This window comes from Chelonoidis abingdonii, chromosome 4 (genome assembly GCF_003597395.2).
Source record: "Chelonoidis abingdonii isolate Lonesome George chromosome 4, CheloAbing_2.0, whole genome shotgun sequence".
In the NCBI taxonomy this organism is placed as follows: Eukaryota; Metazoa; Chordata; order Testudines; family Testudinidae; genus Chelonoidis; species Chelonoidis abingdonii.
Window position 1 is genome coordinate 103,528,175 of NC_133772.1, and position 16,942 is coordinate 103,545,116.

At 41.3% G+C, this 16,942-nt stretch overlaps 1 protein-coding gene across 1 annotated transcript in view; it reads right to left on the bottom strand.

Moving 5' to 3' along the window:
* Positions 1–11,334, bottom strand: part of HEATR5A (HEAT repeat containing 5A) — a 133,650-nt gene extending 122,316 nt beyond the window's left edge. The window contains exons 1-3 of the mRNA XM_032773217.2: positions 11,139–11,334; positions 10,635–10,711; positions 1,389–1,621 (exon numbers count right to left, since the gene is read on the bottom strand). Coding sequence (XP_032629108.1) covers positions 1,389–1,514 — 126 coding nt within the window. The 5' untranslated portion in view covers positions 1,515–1,621; positions 10,635–10,711; positions 11,139–11,334. The remainder of the gene's footprint in view (positions 1–1,388; positions 1,622–10,634; positions 10,712–11,138) is intronic.
* Between the last annotated feature and the right edge of the window lie 5,608 nt (positions 11,335–16,942).

Below are 16,942 nucleotides of genomic sequence, written 5' to 3' on the forward strand. Positions count from 1 at the left end.
AGACAAGTCTGAAATATCTGAGCCAGTTATAGATTCTTACATCTACACTTTTCTCTAGTATTATTCCCAGGAATATTTTCAACAGCATCAGCGCAGCTGTATCCTTCTGATACAAAACTGCAATTTCTTCTTATTGGTTGTGTGTCATTCCCCATCTCTCTTTAACAACAGATAATTTATAAAAGAGAACACACAAACAATGCACCTTTGCAGAAAAACAACTACTGAAAATGTACACTGGGAAAAAATATTAAGAGTTATTAAAGATATCAGAATTTAATGAAAATATTTTCCTCTATTAGACTACGATGTTGAGGTTAAAGAAAATCTCAATTTGTGTATTTTCTCTTTGAAAGCATGAGAAATTGTAATTGGCAACTGTCAAAACACTTTACCATTTTCCAAAATAGTTACCCCAGTTCCTAAGTGACTATTAACTAGATCAATTTACTAGTAAGCTAGATCAGCGATGTATATACCTTTTGGCTTTGGAGCCACATGCCACATTTGGGACCCAGTACAAAGTTCTCAGGTATCATATGTTTCTGTCAGAGATCTTTGAGTTTAGCCTAGTCTTAGACAAAGTATATATCATATGGGCATTCCCATCTCAGCTAAAACATACAAGACAATACTGAGCCAAGTAGCCAGAGTTGGCAGAATCCCTCCCCAACTCTTCCATCATTCAATAAGAAAAGGGGAATCACAGAGGAAATAAGTTAGAAGGAGCTACAGAGAGCCACAAAATAATTATGCCATGATGTGCTGACATTCTGATGCAAGGACATGAAGCAACAATCACATCACCACATTGTGGTTATTTCTCCAACTACTTTTATTGATGAAGAGACTCTCCAGCTCAAGGATTACCCTCACTGATCTACTGCCTAAACAGTAGCAGCAGTAGTGTTTATTCTATCACATGGCCACTAAACAGACTTTTAACTCAACTTTTTTTCTGTGTATGTACAGGAGATAAAACAGAAAAGCAGCAGCTCTCACACTGTTTTGATTAAAAAAACCACAACACTACAGATATACAGAAATACAAAGAATACAAAAAGGCTGCTCATTTAAACCTATAAGGCTGTCTAAAAAATTATTTAGCAAACCTGTAAAATATGAAATCTTGTGAAATAATTTTTTCACCAGATTCAAAGAGCTGTTTTACTAGAAGAGGACACAAATTCTCAGCAATTTTTTAAAAAGTTGTGTTTGCTTGAAATTCAGTAAGAACACTATGTAGAAGATCTAAAATATTATCATCATCCAAGTATATCTTTAAAATTAACCCTAGCTATAAAACACCTAGTAGAAGGAGTAAGGAATATGGAGAAAAATAGTTCTCTCTAAGGAATGTTATTTCTTTCCAATTGTATTATACTTACCCTGCTAGTCACTGGTAAAAGTTTTTCCAAAAATCTCAACCATTCAAAAATGAACTCTGCCTTCTGAAATTCACCAAGCTGGTTATATGCCTCTTCATTAAGCAGTAAACTGTGAGCCAACTCCATTCCTTGAAATCTTTGTCCTCAAAGACTACAGATTAAGACAGCCAGAGCTGTAACTAATCAGGGTTCTCCCCATCAATCTTGAGTGACTGAATCAGAAGACTGAACTCCTAAAAAAGAGAAATCATACCATATTTCTATCTTAACTTACTGATATTAACACTAATTTTCAGAGTAAAAGAGTAACCAATGCACATGGATACACACATTATTAAATATTTTATTTGATTGCACTTGGTGATATTTATGCTCATGGAAGTGAGACACTGATAGTACTAATATAACATGCTGATTAAAGCCAGATATAGTACAGAATATGCCAGGTAAGCTTGCTCACAAAGCTATCTGTTCACCTACACTTACATTTTGAAATTCCTTGTTGAGCATCTACAGAAAAATAATGGTCACTCATGCCCAATGCTGACAAATTTTGTAATCTACAGTAACGTTCACTGATTCAGGTACTAAAAAATCATGGGATAAAAACAGATAGAAGTCATGTTAATTTATGCCCTGTCTGTATATAAACCCCATTTCACATGAAGGCCCAGTGCATTACTCTACTAACACATCTATCCACAATATATAGGGACTTAATTTTAATCTTAAAGAAACTTGAGAGATTTTTTTTTAATTCCTGTTAATTAATATTACAATGTATTTTTACAAGTTAATAAATAAGAAATGAATTCAATACAAATTGCAACAAGATTCTTTGCTGTACCAGTCCTTCAAAAACTATATTTTGGGTCTAACATCCCCCACCCACAACATAATTAAAAACCAATGTAATAAAAACCTATTCTAAATATATACTTGTTATCCTACAGGAATGTCACATAGGTTTTATAAGCAAAAATATATGATTTAGTAACAAAGTTTGTATCTATTACAAACAAAAATATTCTTTGAGCCAGTGTCATATCTTAAACTCCAAAACAAATTATCCTTTCCAGAGGTCATTAAGACTGCTGAACATGCATTTTTTTCTCTGTGCAGCAGCAATACTGTATTGTAAAATGATACATAAAGTAGCAAATGGGTAGCACAAAGCAGTGCTAAATAATTTAGTGCTCAGCTTGTCATATGCACAGTGGCAGGTTATCTTTATTACCCTCATCTCATTTGGCACACCTCTTACTCCCTAAAGAAATTAGTCTATATCATTTATTACAATGAACTATCATTTGAAATATACCTGAAATACCAGGCAGCTTGACAATGGACTACACTAGAAATTTAAATATTTCTTTTGGCTGTCAGTGGCTATATATATATACACATATATACACATATATACACACACACACACACACACACACACACACATATATATATACACATACATACACACACACACACACAATTGTTTATGTGCATGTACTTTCTCAGCTTGCTAGCATTCTTACTCTGTAAGCAGAGATTCATATAAGTTAATTTTATTCACTTTAATCCTCTAGCTCATGTAAGTTAGAGAAAAAAGTAAACTTCTCATTCCATATTTGGGCAAAGTTTCTTCTTTGTTACAGTGTGGAAATACTACACAGTCTTTGCACAACCGCCTTAATGCTATCCAATGCACGTTTCTAGCTAAACTCTTCTAAAATCACCTACCACAGTCAATTCCAAGTCATCTTAAAAGATGATTACAAGCTGCAGTTTTTTGCTAACCAAAAGGATCTCAAATTCAAAATTTCTAGTGTCCTTTGCTTTGCAAAATCTGGCATCCCAAAAGAAGAATCCCATGTATAAAAAAGTTGTAAAAATACAAAAAAAATTAAGCTAAAGAGTAGCTTATTTTCATATATTAAATATATGAATAAAATGTATTTTGAAAAAAATCTCTCTTCAAGGGCATAAAAAGGTAGATTTTTCTATCTGGGGCTTCTTATCAAATGCAGCATTACTCTGCAATGGAAATCCAGTCTCTCCGACTTCGTGTCAGCTTGGATGAAGGATATCAAGAACCCGACTACTCAGCAATTAAATATGAAATCCAATGCATATGAAGATTAATTAATACTGCCCTTCTTATGGAAAACAACAACAAAAACCTAACTTCAGACGTTCTGACCATTACTTCTGGTTTCTATCTCAGGGCACCTACCAAAAGTCACAATACTGACACAAAACATTCAAATGATCTATGTACTATTTCTTTGTATTCTACCTAAAATTTAATAAATTTCACTACAGTAGTTTATAACACAATCTCTTTTCTCTGTTTAGGCTGTATTCAACTTTTAAATTGTTTTTAAACAAAAAAAATAAGGTGGGGGGTGGAGGTGGGAACCACAGCTAAAGTAATATGCTAGCTATGATTCTAGAAGGATACATTCTGATTTCTTCATGGGACTTACAAAAATAAACTAATACACAAGAAATATGCATCTACACATAAAAAGTATCACAAATTCATATGATTATTTCAAAATCTTCAAACTGGTTTAATGTGCTAATGATAAAAGGAAAGAGGAACTGAAGTATTAATCAACAGAGAGGGTAACTAGCAAAGATGACTCAGGGTTTTCTGAAGCATCGGTGAACAATATTGTGGACTCTGACACAAAACATCAGGATGAGTGGATCTTTCCAGAATCCTGCTCTCCAAGGATAATTCTAATACTGAAATGAATGAATTAATACTGTTTTAAAGCCAATAGGGTGGGAGACTTTTCACATTTTTCAGACACCAATGTATTCCTTTCGTAATCAAAACTTCTGACACAATACATCCTGCAAGCTTTCCAAGACTTTTTTTTTGGGTGAATACGAGCAGCTTCCCCTCACCTTAGTGTATCTACAACACCCTTCCTACAGACACCTCTAGTGTGCCCGCCACAACCCACCCACTTATTCTGAACCTTTATAGCCTCTGGCAACTACACTAACTTGAAAAAGAAATCAGAAAAGGGTACCAATCTACAGCTTTCCAAGCAAGGAGAATAGTGAGGAAATGTAATGTCTACTGCAACATGCTGGTGCTAGAGTCAGAAAGGAGCATGGATACAAAAATCATGGATGGAGCAATGACAGTCCACTGTAAGATGTCAACATATCATGTAAGAAAAAGGTGCATCCTAATATTATTAATTATTTTTAGTGTAGTCACGCTCAAAAGTGCTAGCCACTTTCCAAATGAAGGAAGAAACACCTCAACTCTACAGAGTGTACAATATAAAGATACAAGTGTGTGTCCACATATGACACAGGTATACCTTTATGGCATTTCCTTAAGGTTGGGGAGTATCAAGACTGTGATTTTTCTCAACCTGCAATTTAAAAATTCTAAAAAAAACCCACTGAGAAAAGAAAAATAAATATTTTATTAAATGAAACAAGCTGCATATTATGCAATTCACTCTGAAAGCATATTTATTCTTGAAACAAAAAAGGTACATGCAGGCCAAAGGAAAAAAGCTGGTTATTCTGTAAATAAAGACACAATAATTGAGTCCCCCAAACCAGTTAGGTCTACTGACCTCCTGTATTTGCTCCTAAATAACCATCTACATTTACCAACTTAGGGCCTGGGCTTGCAACTGGATCCATGCAGACAGCTCTTCAACTCCACAAGTCAATGGGGTTCCTTAAGTTATTTTAAAGAACATTTTTAAAAACATCACTTTTGAGGATACACTATTTGAAAGTTGTGGTATCCTAAACAAGAATCTTTAGCAGTTAGTTAAAAAATAAACAAACAAACAATAAATCAAGTCAGCAGGAGATCCAATCAGAAAATGTTGCTGAAAAAACAAAACAAAACCTCACAAAATATATCTTCCAAACAGCTCTAGATCACAGTGTCATTCTAAATATGTTCTTTCTACCATGAGCTGTCAAGTTCATTTTATAGTTAATAACATCCTTGCAGAATCACAAAGATTTACTAACCAAGGAAGAAAATATACCTACCCATCATTCATTACCATAGCAAAGATGTTAATGGAAAGATACTTTTCTTGTCAATATGGCAAGAAGAATTTTGCAAGGCTGAGTCAGAATATATTCCCAGAAGAAAAGTTCCTAGTGAATGGGCACCAGATTTATAAATTCCACAAAAATTTCAATGTGCAGAGTTTACAGCATCAAATAAAAAAAACAAAAACCACTAACAATAGTTCAGTTTCCAAAACCGAACATCTTACATCAGCAAAGTGAAATACATAATTTGTTTACATATAAAGAAAAAAGAACTGGTAAACTGGGGTCTGAGACATTTGGAGAATTTACCTTTAGCAACTGACTCCTAAACAAGAACATCAGAATATTATTCATGCCAGGGTTTGACTAAGCCACAGATCAGGTAAAATTCAAGACAGGGCAGATAATGAGTTTCAACTTTGGACTTCCATCTGTGGGGCAAACCCACTCGTGCTTTAAAAACATACCCATGCTGAAAAAAAAAAAATCCAGATCTACCACTGATTACTGTCTTCCTCCAGATGTGACTGTGCAACAAGGATAGCTGACGTTAATGAACCATAATTTTCAATTACTAAGCAACAATGGCAATTTTATTATTTTTTTCACAGATGTTTCATTTGTTTTGAGCAGAAAAAAAAAACAACAACTATCCCTACCAATCTCCCATACTCAAATATTGAGATTTTAACCATGGCCCACTATTCCAAGAGCGATCATTGATTAATAATGGGAACTAGTAGACAGTGATTATTTTACAGTATTTACAAATCTCCTTTCAGACCTGCAGGTTTTCTACTTATGAATAAAAAACAACACTTGATCACTCATTGCTGCCTTTCTCTGCGATGCTGACACTAATGACTTTTCATATTCAAGTAAGATTTGGGTGCCTAGACACCACATTCAGATAAAGATCTAGTAAATCATTATCAACTGCCTCTCCTTAATAGTGAAAATTCAAAGCAAAGTGTAAGAGCTGCAGTTTCTCACTCATAATAAATATTACCCTACACATTATTTTCAGACAAAATAATATTGAATATTAAGTTCTTAAACATTTATGCAATAAATTTGGTATAAAAATAAATATTCAATCAATAAACTGATGGACTCTCCCCTACATGCCTACTCCACATTCCAGACGTAATGAAAAATGGATGCTAACCTGAAACTAATCATATACTCTGTAAACTAGACAATCAAAATCAACCTAGCCAGGCTACCAAAAAACAAACAATCCTCCAAAATCAAAACGCCACTCAAATTATCTAATAGCAAGTATCTGGTCATCAGTGCAAGGTACTGGGGAAGTCCAAAGTAACAATATTTTAACTAGTTTGCAGTAACATTTTTCTTTTTAAAGCTTTAGGTTCTCTAACATTAATCTAAGAAATGTAACCAATATAGTGGGTCTTCCGATCTCTGGCGTTTAGTCTGAGGTCATTAACAATTCTAATCAATTTTATTCCTGCAGGGTTGTTGTAAAAGTTGAATCGGATGATCGTTATTTTTTAGCCAACTGCACGACAAGACTATCAATACTCAAGCCTAATTTAAGCACTTAAACATACCTATCTATAAAGTCTTCAAAATAGAAACACTGCTTCTATGTGACTTATCAAGTTTTTTCATTAATATAAAAATTGAGTGGAGTGTGTTTGTACTCATCTTATGGGTCAAAATATGTGCTAACACAATGGACAACGTCATTGACGTTGCATGACTGTTAACTGACAGTAGATGCTGTCCCAAAATTTTTAACTATAATAATAATAATAATAATAATAATAATAGGAGATATACAAATCTCCTAGAACTGGAAGGGACTTGAAAGGTCATTGAGTCCAGTTCCCTGCCTTCACTAGCAGGACCAATTTTTTGCCCTGATCCCTAAGTGGCCCCCTCAAAGACTGAACTCACAACCCTGGATTTAGCAGGCCAATGTTCAAACCACTGAGCTATCCCTCCCCCCCTAAACTAAATGCATTAAAGCATCTATCCTAATTTTAGTCTCAAACATTATCTTCCAGACCAAAACCAAAACAGATTCAGAGTCCAATCATGCCCTCTCTGCACATACCGAACTCCTGCAGACTTCAAAGGGAGATTAGATTGCACAAGGAATGCAGGACTGAATCCTTGGGTAAACCAAGACTGTGACATAATACAATATAAATAGGATTCAATCAGTTTAAATATTTAACAAAGGCTAGAATTCTAACACATCAATAAGAAGTACTAAGAAGTCGATATTGCTGATTGAAATGACAAATACAACATCGCAGCTGCAAAAACAATTGGAAATTTAAACATGGATAATACTGCATTTAAGCAGACATATCCCAATGCTATACAAATTTTTGATGAGTCTAAACAAAGTCAAAGCAAACTCAGATTGCTCAAAATGGTATAACAACAATTACCCACCTATATACACAAAAAGCATTCAAGACACAAAAAAAAATCTGATTAAACACTAGCAATAAAGTAAAGCAAAACTAAATAAAGACTGACTGCAAGGAAAACTCTAAATATTTAGTTTTTATCCCAATGACTTCTCTTTCCTTAATATCACGTGGGAGGTGTCAACGTCATCAGCATTACGCTTTCTAACCAGTAATGCTGTGCCTTTTCTCTGTAGACAAAACCTTAAAATTCTCACTGTACAGAACCACAAAACGTAATTACTGACTGCAGCTGCTATGGCTAGATATGCATTGGCCCATCCAAGTTATGGTCCGTTTTCAGACTTTGCGATTCATTCTTGCTCTCTCATTTTATGGCTAAATGGGTGAATTTAATGTATGCTTCCACTCAATCAAAAAATATAAGAAACTAGATTAAATGTCTATTAAATTTTAATATTTGGAATATTTCAGCATCAGGAGAAAAATCAAAACAGTATGAAATCAATTTTAAAGAAAAAGTCATCTATATGGATTCCGAACATTTTTAAACATATCAGAGGCACCATATACCGAAAAAAATAATTCTTTTATGCTTTGTGTTGCTGAGCAGATACCCCACAAGACTTCAAAAAGGCTCTGATTTTGCAAATACTCACACACATGCTTGATTTCATGCATGAGTAATACCATGGTCATATGCATGAAGTTAAACACACATGGAACTGTTTGCAGGATCAGGATCCAAGATTCTCAAATATTATATTTACTTCTACCAAAATCATTCAAGACATCACACCTCTAAGTTAAAGGTGCAGTATTCTAGGTTCCATCTGTACTGGGATATGATTGTTTCTCAGCAACTGGTCTCTGGACCAGCCACGGTCCCTGAGATTTCCCTGACACAGTTTACTTATTGGGTTTCTGGGTCCCTGACACAGTTAAGGAAGGCAGCAAGCTGGTCCCTGGTATCAAAAAGGTTGAGAAACATGATATAATATCCAGCAATGGACTCCTCACAGATGCGGTCAATGGGACTCTGCAAGGTCCTGTTCTATCACATCACAGTGCAGGATCAGGACCCTAGTCAGTACTACGTGTCACTTGATTCTCTAGAAACTGAAAATAACTGCTTGATAAAGAAGATTCTAAAACAGCTCAAAGCAGATGTAACTGTACACAGATTTCAAATGTTGGCACAATGGCTACATAAACTAGCCAATTATCCAAATATTTTATTGGCCCTGAAGCAAATATTTAATTTAGAATTCAAACACAAGTATACAAAATATCTCTAGACTTAACATTGTAGCAATGAATTAACACAGTTCTCTCTCTTTTCTTTGAGATTTAACTACAATTAATAAATTAAAAACTGGAACAATCTGGCTTCAACATTTCTACACAACTTATTTCTGAAGTGATTAAATACAACTCATTATAAAATACTTAAACATGACATATAACAGAAGAAAGATAAATATCTCCTGACTGTTTATATCTATCTTTATGAAAACGGCAAGACAATTTTTGCCACAGGTTCAGGATTTACAACCTAAAAGACCTAAATAACCAAAAGCATTTAATAACCCCATTAAAAATAAAAATAAAATCCAACCAAATTTAAAGAAACATTTAAAAACAAAGCAGCTTTATATTATAGAAACATCAAAGGAAAGCAAGTACCTTTAAATCTACATTTTGACACTTCCTAATCCCTTCCTGCACATCATAATCCTATTACCTGCCCCCACCTCAACCAATCTCATCACTGTAACCTTGTCTACACTAGGATTTTAGGATTTTCTCCTCTTCTCCAAAATTCATACTATGACCAAACAGGTAGAGCTCCACAAACTGAAGAAATATTAGGAGCCCTTGTACAGACAAAACTCTGGCATCACTTAGACCTGCCCTGGGCAAGACTGGACAAGGTTTTCAAAATGCCAACAGTTGCAGGAGCCTTGTCTATACTAGCACTTCCAATGCCGCTATCCCCAGTGGCATATTTTTTACAAGACAAAATAAACACTCCCAAACCCTAGCATACTCACAGCATAGGGTCGTTTGTCTTCTGCAGCGCCTGTTATCTTTAACAGTCTACTGTTAAAGGCATCAACCTCATTTACCCTACATTCCATTTCAATGTCAGTTAAAAACCTATTCTTTTTTGCCAATACCTCTTTCTTTCTCTAGCCCTCTGTATTACTTACCCACACAAAACATTTTGGGATTCAGCAGACATGAAAGTAAGAATAGAAAATAAAGTGGCACGGTCTCTCTTGTGAAATGAGAGCTCTATCTTCCTCCCTTTAGTGAATGTAATCCAGAAAAAGCTCAGAAACCCCAGGAAACTATCCAGCAAAGACTTAGATTTTTTTCGTTTTCTTTCTGCTCTGTGGTTAGAATTACACACGTACAGAGATGACTATCTATCAAGTCAGTCTAAGCAGTCTTATCAGCAGCAACTACAAGGAGAAGAGAAGTTAGGTTTATTTCTCTCTGCTTTTTGCTATTGAGCAATAAATATGGTTATTGACACAACAGACCATCAGACTTCTTTTGTGTGGAGCAGCAAGGCTCTGCGCACATAAATTCCCAATCCCAGCAAGACAGACACTTTCCCCAAAGAAACACATAAGCCAGCTCTGCCGTTTTTGTCCCTTTCTCTGACATGGGTGTGGAGGTCGAGCATGACCTCACCTCCTTTATTTATTACCCCCTGAGCTTGGAAAGAAAGAGTAGGTAAAAGGTCTAGAAAAAGTTCCTGGACCCTCTTCATCGCCCTCACCTCTATAGAGGTTCCTGACAGGATCTGATCTCTCTTTGAAGTCCAGCCATCCTTCTACTTTTCTGGGCCAAGGAAACCTGGCAGGAGTTCAACATGCTTTTTTAGCCTCACCCCACCTCTAGACCAAGAACCACCAGCTGCATCTCACAACAGGTCCCACCCTCTTCGACCCCAGCCCCAGCCCCAGCCCATGAGGGTGAGGGTGGGGCAGAGTTCCTGCCCCCTTCAGCCACCCATACCAAATGGGCAGGGGCAGGCACAACTCCTACCCCCTTCAATCCCCCCATGCCCCAGCCTGTGGTGGGTGGGGGCTGGCAGAGCTCCTGCCCACTTCAGCCCCCCATACCCTCGCCTGGAGAGGAGGGGCTGGCAGAGCTCTTGCCCACTTCAGACCCCCTATACTCCAGCCAGGGGAGAGGGGCTGGCAGAGCTCCTGTCCCCTTCACCCCCCATACTCCAGCCTAGGGGGGAGGGGCTGGCAGAGCTCCCCCCGGGTCGAGCTACCTGGCCCACACAGAGCTAGCCGGCGAGTCTCCCGTTCCGGATCCGCAGGGCGAGGTGCTACCGGGAAAAGCCGCTGCTCCGGCCGGCTTCCTCCAGCACCGGAGCCGACGCTGACCCAGGGACCGAGCTGCCGCAGCCGCCCCGTGCTGCAGGGAGGCGGGAGGGAGGCGCGGCTCAGGGCCATGCAATCGGGTCTGGAGCCATCGAGCGGCCGCTGTGGCCAGCGCAGCGTCACTGCTCCGCGGCAGCGCCTGGCGGGGGGAAGCTGCCGGGGCTCCGCCCCCTCCCCGCCAGAGGGCTGAGCGCCGCGCCGGGCTGCAGCCACTCCCTGCCGGCGGCCGCGGGCCTTGGCATCGTCGCCACGGGACCCCTGCAGTGTAGCACCCCGGCCACGGGCCTCCGTACGGCCCCAGCCCAGCCGCATGAAAGCGGGGGCTGCCCTGGGGTGGAAGTGTGCGAGTCCTGTCGCCGAACTGAGGGAGACAGCGACGCCCTGCTGAGGCGTCGCCCGATCCCCAGGGGCTAAGGCTCTGGTACCATGAGGCTGCCATAGTTAGAAGTCAGTAGCTGCTTTAAAAATACAATGTCACTTTAATTTTACTTTGGTGAGTTTTAACCCGCCCGATCCTTCTGTTATGGGGCGGAGACAGTCCGACTGTCTAATACAATGTCTAATGCACCTACTGTACAACAACGGGTTTAAAAGAGGTTTTGTAGTAGAAGTGGTGGCATTGGGACAGAATTGTATTTGGTGTGGCTGGGAACACTCTGGTGTAGAGACACACAGCAGTTTGCTTAAGGGAGTGACAGGAGGTCTCTACAGGTTCTGTTTTACAAGCACCTCTGAGATGCAGCTACTTTGGGGATGGAGAGTGCCCTACAACTGGCACATAGCAGACTGCAGAGTGTAGCGAAAGGAACAAACACGACCTTATTGTCAGGGTCTTATTGAAAACCCCATCATATATTAATTACTTGATACTCAATTTAGCTACCTCAAAATGCTGAAGACTTCAGGGTTCAGAGTAGTAGCCATGTTAGTCTGTAGCTGCAAAAAGAATAGGAGTACTTCTGGCACCTTCCGCTAGAGCTCACTTCTTGGATGCATGTAGTGGAAAATAGAGCTGGAAAACACAAACACACTCTCTCTCTCTCTCTCTCTCTCTCTCTCAGTTAAGGTGAGCTGTTATCAGCAGGAGAGAAAAATAACTGTTTGTAGTTGTAATGACAATGGCCCATTTCCAGCACTTGACAAGGAAATATAAGGAACTGGGGGGCAGGGGGAGAAGATAAGAATGGGGAAATAGTTTTACTTTGTGTAATGGCTCATCCACTCCCAGTCTTTATTGAAACCCAATTTAATGGTGTCCAATTTGCAAATTAATTCCAATTCAGCAGTCTCTCATTGGAGTCTGTTTTTGAAGTTTTTTTCTTGTAATATTGTGACTTTTAGGTCTGTAATTGAGTAGCCAGGGAGGTTGAAGTGTTCTCCAATTGGAGAATACTTCGTAAAAGAATAAATGGACACAAATCGGACATCAAGAATTATAACATTTAAAAACCAGTTGGAGAATTACTGTGATAAATTAGATTTGACACTGCAGTTACATTAGAGTACCTCTAGCTGTGGAAAAGGGAGTGTTAGCTACCACAGGTATCTGCCAATCAGTTAGCACTAGTTTAAGGTTTGGAAGTATATAGTCAGTGCTGTTGTCAGAGAAGTGTCACATAGCATATGGCAATGTATACATGGCATAAGTGTGAGATCAAGGTGGCCAATGTGCCAAAGATCATTCAGATTTAAATAATGGGGGTTCCCAAATCCTGCAGAATGGTGCCTATGTGCTCATTCTGTTTCTCACAATAAACGAAGAGTGCATTAACAGAAAAGAGTACTACTCAGTGGATCACTGTTGCAGATTTCTGGAGTTGTACATAGAGTGGCCAGGCAAAGTAGATGATGCCAGAAGTTTTAAGAAATCTGGACTTCTAAGAAGTAGGCAAAGGGAACTCTATTTCTAGCATTGCTGTCTCTATCTCCACTTGATGTGACCTGGCCTATCATGTTTTGCAGTTGGTAATGAAACAATTTCCAGATTATACAAACCTGTTCTAAGCAGGTGAAGACAGGGTCATAGTGAAATGTGTTTCTGCGAGACTGTTTGAAAAATAGAGATAGGTCTATTAACCCCAATCCAAGTTCAGTGCCTAATGTAACTTTTATAATATTTGCCTATTGCATAATGTATGTGAAAGCAAAGGTAAAGTCTTCCACAACCAGCAAGGGAAGGGAGCTGCAGCACTTGGAGCAGCCTAAGGACAGAAAGAAAACTATTGCATCTGAGGACATTATTCATGTTAGCACAGTATGGTCTGTGCATTGCTCAGTTCAGAAAGCGTTTTGTGAGCACATTTTCAAATTAAGTCATAAGGACATGATTTGGAATTATTGGATGAAATGCAGTGGCCTGTGTTAGATTGCAGGCCAGATCAGATGATCCGAATGGTTCTGGCTTTATAATCTATGAAAGGGAGGTGGAGAATTACTAAATATTACCTTTGGGGAAACCAAGATATGGCACCTCAGTACAGAAAAGCATTACTCGTGTTTTTGTCTAGGCACAGAATAAGAGTTGTTTAAAATGGTGTAGTGATATCTGTTTGAAAGGAATATATTAATGGCAGAGAAACAGGCACATCTGGATTTGAAAAAAATCAATGTATTTGTCACTTTATAAGTAGTTTATTTCAATAAATGGCTCATAAAGCAATAAATGCAGCAGTAGAAATGAGCTCACCAACCAGCAACTGTTGACCTTTGAGACTGTTAGAAACAGAAGACGGTAGAAGGGAATTCCTGCAAGCAGGAAATAGTACCCTGGGAGAAATAAACAAAATGGCAAAAACCCACACAAATGTAAGTTTTTGTAGGCATGAGGTGACAAATTCTATTCCGACTTACATGCCCTGGAGCCATACTGAAGTTATACTGAGCAGTACCAGCGGTTTACAATGGCACCACAGGCGGCCTGGCGCCAGGCTCATACTCAACAGGTGCTGCGCTTCACTTGTGCTGCTAGCCGAGGGACCACTACAGGCTGGCTCCTCTCCTCTCCTGCCCCTCCTGCGTGCTCTACTCATCTGTCCAATCAGCCCAGGTATCTCCGCCCTGTCCCCTCCGCCCACTTGCTTTTCCACTGGCTGGGAGGCTCTCAGGAGTCACATCCCACAGGGCTCTGCCTGGCCCGCTCCCCAGCATGGCCCTGGCTCATCTTGCTCAGCCTGCCACCTCTTGGGGCTGAGCTGTCTGGGACCAGTGCAGGGGCTAGGTCATTCTCAGCCAGTGGTGGGGGGCTCGTCTGGGCCCCAGGCAAGGAGGTTTTGAGGGAGCCTGGCTCCCACTCTGATCCCCCACCGACCCCGGCTGTGATGCTGGCTCAGCCCAGGCAAGGCAAATAGCCCCTGCCCAGCAGGCTGGTGAGCGTGGCTGGGGGGCAGGCAGGGTGGGGGGAGTGGGTCTCTTGGGTGCTGGGCAGTGGTGGTCTGCATGGGGCACTCCTGGGCCCCAGGGGGAATGAAAACAGCCCAGGTTTCCCTCCTGCAGCATTCTTTGCTTCCCTGCAGAAAGTGAAGGAGAAACAGGGGTGTGTGATTGGGAATGTTCATGACATGGCATTGCCCCCCCAAATAGAGGCGAGGGGTGAGGCCCCATGGGGTGCAAGGTCACATGCCACTTCCCTCCCTCCCTTCCTCCCCCCCATTTCTGTGAACGCAGAGTTGCTGCGCAGCCCCCCTGAAAAAAGGAGGTGCTGCTCAGCTCCCTGGACTTTCCAGCTGGACACTACCTTCTGGGTCCTAGTGCTGGTTGAGCTCCCTTGTGTGTGCTGGGAGCCATGCTTCATTTTGTACAACACTGAGTTATGGGGCGGGGCAGGCCAGGGCAGGGAGAAAGAGGCAGTGGGGAAAGAAGGGGAGGAAATGGAGCAGTGGGAAAGAGGCATGGGATGGGGAAGAGAAGAAGATAGGGGAAGCGAGGGCAGAGGAAAAGAGGCAGTTTGGGAAGGAAGGGGGTGGGATGCGGAGGAGATGGAGTGGTGGGGACGGGGCATGGGATGGGGAAGAGAAGGGGACAGAGGAAGCGAGGGTAGGGGGAGGAGGCAGTTTGGGAAAGAAGGGAGTGGGATGGGGAGGAGATGGAGTGGTGGAGAAGGGGCACGGGATGAGGAAGAGAAGGAGTTAGGGGAAGTAGGGGCCCAGCATGCAGATCTCCTTGGCAGCAGCTGGGGCTCCCCTGTTAAGCAGGCCCATCAAACCTTCACTCTGACAAGTTCCGCCTCCCCTGCATCTGTACCATTCTGGTGAGCCTCCCCAGACACTGTCCCCACTGAACCCCAACCACCTACATCTAGATCCCCATCCAAATGAACTGCCCCCGCTGAGTTCCAACCACTTTCACTTGGTCCCCCCTGTGGAATCCCATTGCCCCTGCACCTGGAATCTCCCTGTACATCCAGATCCCCCACTGAGCTGCCTGCACCTAGACTGCCCCACACAGAACCGTCTTACCCCTGCTTGCCCAACCAATTGCCACCTCCCCAACACTACACGTTGTTGACTTACAATCGGTCATAACGCTCTTCCACCACTGTGCTCCAACTTGGTTGGTGCTTTCTGCGCCCACCTCGTAAGTGCCATCACGTCATTGGTCAAGGCCAAGGGATGTCCAGGTGGTGGGATTTGGTGGGGCTCTGTTATGAGTGGCAGCGTGGTAAGGGGGCCTGGCCAGGCCAGGGGGGTTGAATATGGGCCAGAGGGTCTCAGGGGCAGTCAGGGGACGGGGAACGGGGGTGTTGGATAGGGTGTGGGAGTCCCAGGGGCCTGTCAGGGGCAGGGGTGTGGCTAGTCCCAAGGGGGTTGGATAGTTGGTGAGGTCCTGGGAGTGATTAGGGGGTGGGGGCGCCTCTGCAGGGGATGGTAAAGGGACAAGGAGCAGGGGGGGTTGGCCTGTCAGGAGGTAGGGGGGTGGAGAGTGGTTGGGACAGGCAGGGAGCAGGGGGAGTTGGATGGGTCAGGAGTTCTGGGTGTCCTGTTGGGGTGGGGAGCAGTTGGAAAGGTGTGGGAGTCCTGGGGTCTGTCTGGGAGCGGGGGTTTGGATAAGGGTTGGGGCAGTCAGGGGAAAGGTAGGGTCCTAGGGAGGCAGTTACAGTGGGGGGGGTATCAGGAGGGGGCAGTCAGAGGGCAAGGAGCAGGATGGGTTGGAGGTTCTGAGAGGGCAGTCGGGGACAGGAAGTGGGAGGGAGTGGATGGAGGCAAGGCTCCTTGGGTCCACACCCTAATGAAATGTGCTGCACACGCCTATGGTTGTACTTTTGTTAATCTCCAACCTCATCCCTTCTCAGAAATATTTTAAATATAGTAAAATAACTCATAAGCTTCAAAAGATTCTCTGAAGATATTAAGGGCTTGGAAACCTACACATTCTCTATTAGAAAACATATAAAAGGATGAATTCCTGAGATGTATTGGCTACCAGCAATTCCTTGAGTCAGTGAAAACTGCCACTCCTCAGCACTTTTCAGGAGTTGGCCTAAAACAGACGAGGGTATGAAAAACACAGTTTTTTCTAAGTGGATAGAATTTTAATGAATTTGCACAAATTATTCACACAAGAACACTCTCTTTTATATAGGATTCTTTACTAGGAATTTAAATGAGCCATTGTGTCTGTTATAAACAGATAGTGAATTATTAATGAGTAAACATGTAATCTGGGACTGAGTTAATAAATAAATGTTTCCAAATGA